The 3454-nt window shown below is 37.9% G+C and overlaps 1 protein-coding gene across 1 annotated transcript in view; it reads right to left on the bottom strand.

The window, feature by feature from the left end:
* The window catches only part of parp16 (poly (ADP-ribose) polymerase family, member 16), a 6170-nt gene extending 3844 nt beyond the window's left edge, over positions 1-2326 (bottom strand). The window contains exons 1-3 of the mRNA XM_014021512.1: positions 2105-2326; positions 556-693; positions 262-468 (exon numbers count right to left, since the gene is read on the bottom strand). Of these exons, the coding sequence (XP_013876966.1) occupies positions 262-468; positions 556-693; positions 2105-2293 (534 nt within the window). The 5' untranslated portion in view covers positions 2294-2326. The remainder of the gene's footprint in view (positions 1-261; positions 469-555; positions 694-2104) is intronic.
* Positions 2327-3454: the final 1128 nt, after the last annotated feature.

Below are 3454 nucleotides of genomic sequence, written 5' to 3'. Positions count from 1 at the left end.
GAATTGGTGCATTTTAAGTGTATTTATTTATTTATTTATTTATTTAGTGATTTATTTATATATTTCTGCTTTTATTTATAATTATGTCAGTTTTGTTCCTCCATACAGCAGAACTTGGAAGGTAAATCAGTGACTGAATCAGGTGTGTTGGAGCCAGGAAAAATGTAAAACATGTAGGGCTGCGGCCCTCGAGGACCAGGACTGCCCAACCCTGCTCTAGATCTAGAAGGTAAGGTGTTGAGTGTTGTCCTCTGCTGTGACCTTATTGAGGTGACAGTGCAGCCCGTTGTGAATGATCGAGTGAAAGTTCTCCAGGCGGCTCCCGTGGAATGCATAAAAGACGTCCCGTCCTTCTCTTGTCTTTTCAAACCTGGTGTTCAGGTGGTCAGAGTACTCCAGCTCAAACAGGAAGTCAGGCACGGGTGCAGAAGTGCCATCATTTTCTGTCAGGTTGCAAAGTTTGGCATACTGGTGAAAATGAAATGAAAAGACATGCTGTGAATAAAACTGTAAATACAGAAAAGACTAAAAGCTGCGTCCATTTGTAGCCGATACCTCCTCCCTTTGTAGCGTCTTTACTGCAAAACTCTTTGAAGACAGAATCCAGTGTATGAGAGCCAGGTGAGGAGCGCCCTCTCCAGGTCGGAGTCTCACCACATCTCTCACACCAGGCAAGGTGTTCACATCTGCCAGCTGAAGAGTCAAACAACTCTTTAAAAACATGCGAGCACAAAAGGAGTTCCAGATTTACAGCATCAAACATTTATATAAGGCCAGTCAAAATGTTCCTCTTATGTTGTTTTAGATTGATAAAATAAAACAATAATTGGCCTCCTGTTTATTGTAATCAAGTTGTCAGTTCATTACATCCCCAGACAACAAGTGAGTCATTTCAAAAGGCAATAATTAATGATAAAACAAACTAAAAGTTATGCATCTGTACCATAGACTTAAATAACACTGGAGTGGGCCTTGCTTATCCCGTCCACTGTTAGCATCTGTGACAACACGGCAGAGCAAAGACGGCGTCCAAACAGGGCAACAGCTCACAGCCGACAAAGCAACTATTTGATTAACAGCAAGTCAATTTCATTCAACAATCATGTGAAACAGCTCATTATTTATCTAAGGGAAATATATAATTCATGAGTAACAATGATCTAATCTAGATCCGAAGTCAGTCAATAACACTTCTACGTTCATTGAATAATTCTGACTTTAACTAGTAAATACAAATATATAAAACAATAACCTATTCAGTAATTAACACTTAAAAATGTTCATTTTATAACTGGTGATATTTTGAACACTTTTCAACAAGTCAGGTTTCTAATAGAAAGCTAAAAAACTGTCAAATATGTAGTAATATACACTGTAAATATTAGATAAATAGGAAGCATAACCAGCTTGTAATATTTAAAGATTTGTGCTAAATTTTAGCATGATTCCACAGAGTGCTATACTCTGTATAACAATATATGCTACAGAAGTTAATTTCTGCTAATATTTATCAGATCACATCCACATTGATGTAAATAAGATAAAATGAGTTTACTCGTGAAATGAGGCGTTTTCCTGTTTCTCTTCTGTTATTAAATCCATATCACACAGCTTTCTGATATTCTATATACATCAGAGAGCTTATATATACTTTAATATGTTAATATCTTAGTTACTATTTTCATTAATAGATTTTACAATGTGTACATAATCAACCCTCATTGCTCCTTATTTTGGTAATATGTACAGCAATGCTAAATTCCATGGCCGATGCTGCTACAGTAAATCACAGTCACTTGATCAAGTTGCACTCCAGCTGTTCTATTTAATCTCACTGATCTGTACAGATGCCATAAAAGCTAAATTTTGTGTTTCTATTTTTAAAACTTTGTTTTTTTAACAATACTGCCACCAAGTGTGCATTTCTTTTCACTATGACAGGTTGTAATTTGCATGTGTACTCTTCAGTGGAGGGAAAAAAAAGTTGAATTGTTTCCTTAACTATTTTAATAAGCAAAGACAACTGCGGGGCTGATTGATGTGCATGCAGAACCACAATATCACATGAATCTAGAAAGCTTGAGATTGTCCCATATGCTCTTACCAGCTCCTCAAAGTCCTTATTGTCGCCACTCGTGTATCGAGGAGGGAAGGGTCTGAGCAAAGAGTCTCTCTTGTAGCTCTGAGCAGCAGCGACAAACAGGCTGCAGCGGAGGTCTGCTGCGACTGGGTCTCTGTGTAGACAAGAGCTCACCAGCTCTCTGACAGCTTCAGGTGGCAGCGGTGGCTGCATCCCCAGCACTGCACAAACAAAGACAATACAGGAAGTGGCTGTAATCATCAAAAACTGACATCAGAATGATAACAGACAAGGCTCACTTTAGGTGTTACTGTTAAGATACCCCCTTTCTTCTTCATTAAATGCTCAAAGCTATTTGTTTACCTTATTTGTTAACCTATCCACCCGAGTTTCCTAATTAATTTGAAGAGGGATAGATTTTTACAGGGATACAAAACATGCCACTGATAAGTTTATTAAACAGTTTTAGCTAGCTTTAGTGTACAGTGTGAAACATTTTGACACAGAAATACGAATGTAAAGCACAGTTGCCATTTAGGTTCCGCATTCAATAAGTTGTTTGTGCCTTGGAGGCAGTAGGTGGGTTGTTGAAAGTTAGCTACACAGCTAACTTTCTGCTAACATTAGCTGCGACACAAATATATAGGTCAGTCTGTAATAATACTAGTGGCTTTGCAACATTATAAAACTTGTGTTGGCTCATGTCAGGAAAACATCACCGTGAGAAATATTTATTTACAAACAAATAATTGACTGTGCTTACCTTCTGTCTTGCTCAACTCATAGCATTACAGTAACATGGAATGCCAAGCTTAGCTTAAGTACTGAGGCGTTCAAGGACATCACAAAAAATTGTTTTCAGCGCTGCTCGGCAAAACAAAAGTGCAAAACAAAGGTCGCTGAGATATTTAAGATAAACCATAAATGCATCAGCATTTCAAAGTAGAACACACAAGGACGTATGATGAAAATAGCTCAAATATAATTTTCAGAAGTTTTTTTTCTTCTCGCACCGACACACAAATAGAATGAAAACCATAATTTACGATAACACCAGAAGGCAGCTGAGTTTTTTCAAATTCTGTGAGTGGTGTCAAATTGCATATTCCTTTTTGAGTTTGCACAATCACTTAATTAAAGCATCGACTTGGACACTGGTCAATAATTTATTCATCAGCTAATACACACGAACATAAATAAAAATAAAAATAAAAACTAAAGCTACTCACGACTTCCGGCTGTGCTTAACCCCGGACAGGGCGCTAGAGACATCTAGTGGCGAGGGTAAGCAACTACACCTACATACCAACACATACCACAGAATCAGATTTGTGGAGGACACACACACACACACACACACACACACACACACAC

Source organism: Austrofundulus limnaeus, unplaced genomic scaffold (assembly GCF_001266775.1).
Source record: "Austrofundulus limnaeus strain Quisiro unplaced genomic scaffold, Austrofundulus_limnaeus-1.0 Scaffold296, whole genome shotgun sequence".
Taxonomy (NCBI): domain Eukaryota; kingdom Metazoa; phylum Chordata; class Actinopteri; order Cyprinodontiformes; family Rivulidae; genus Austrofundulus; species Austrofundulus limnaeus.
The sequence above is the reverse complement of the archived record's forward strand: the minus strand, read 5'-3'. Positions and strand labels throughout refer to the sequence as shown.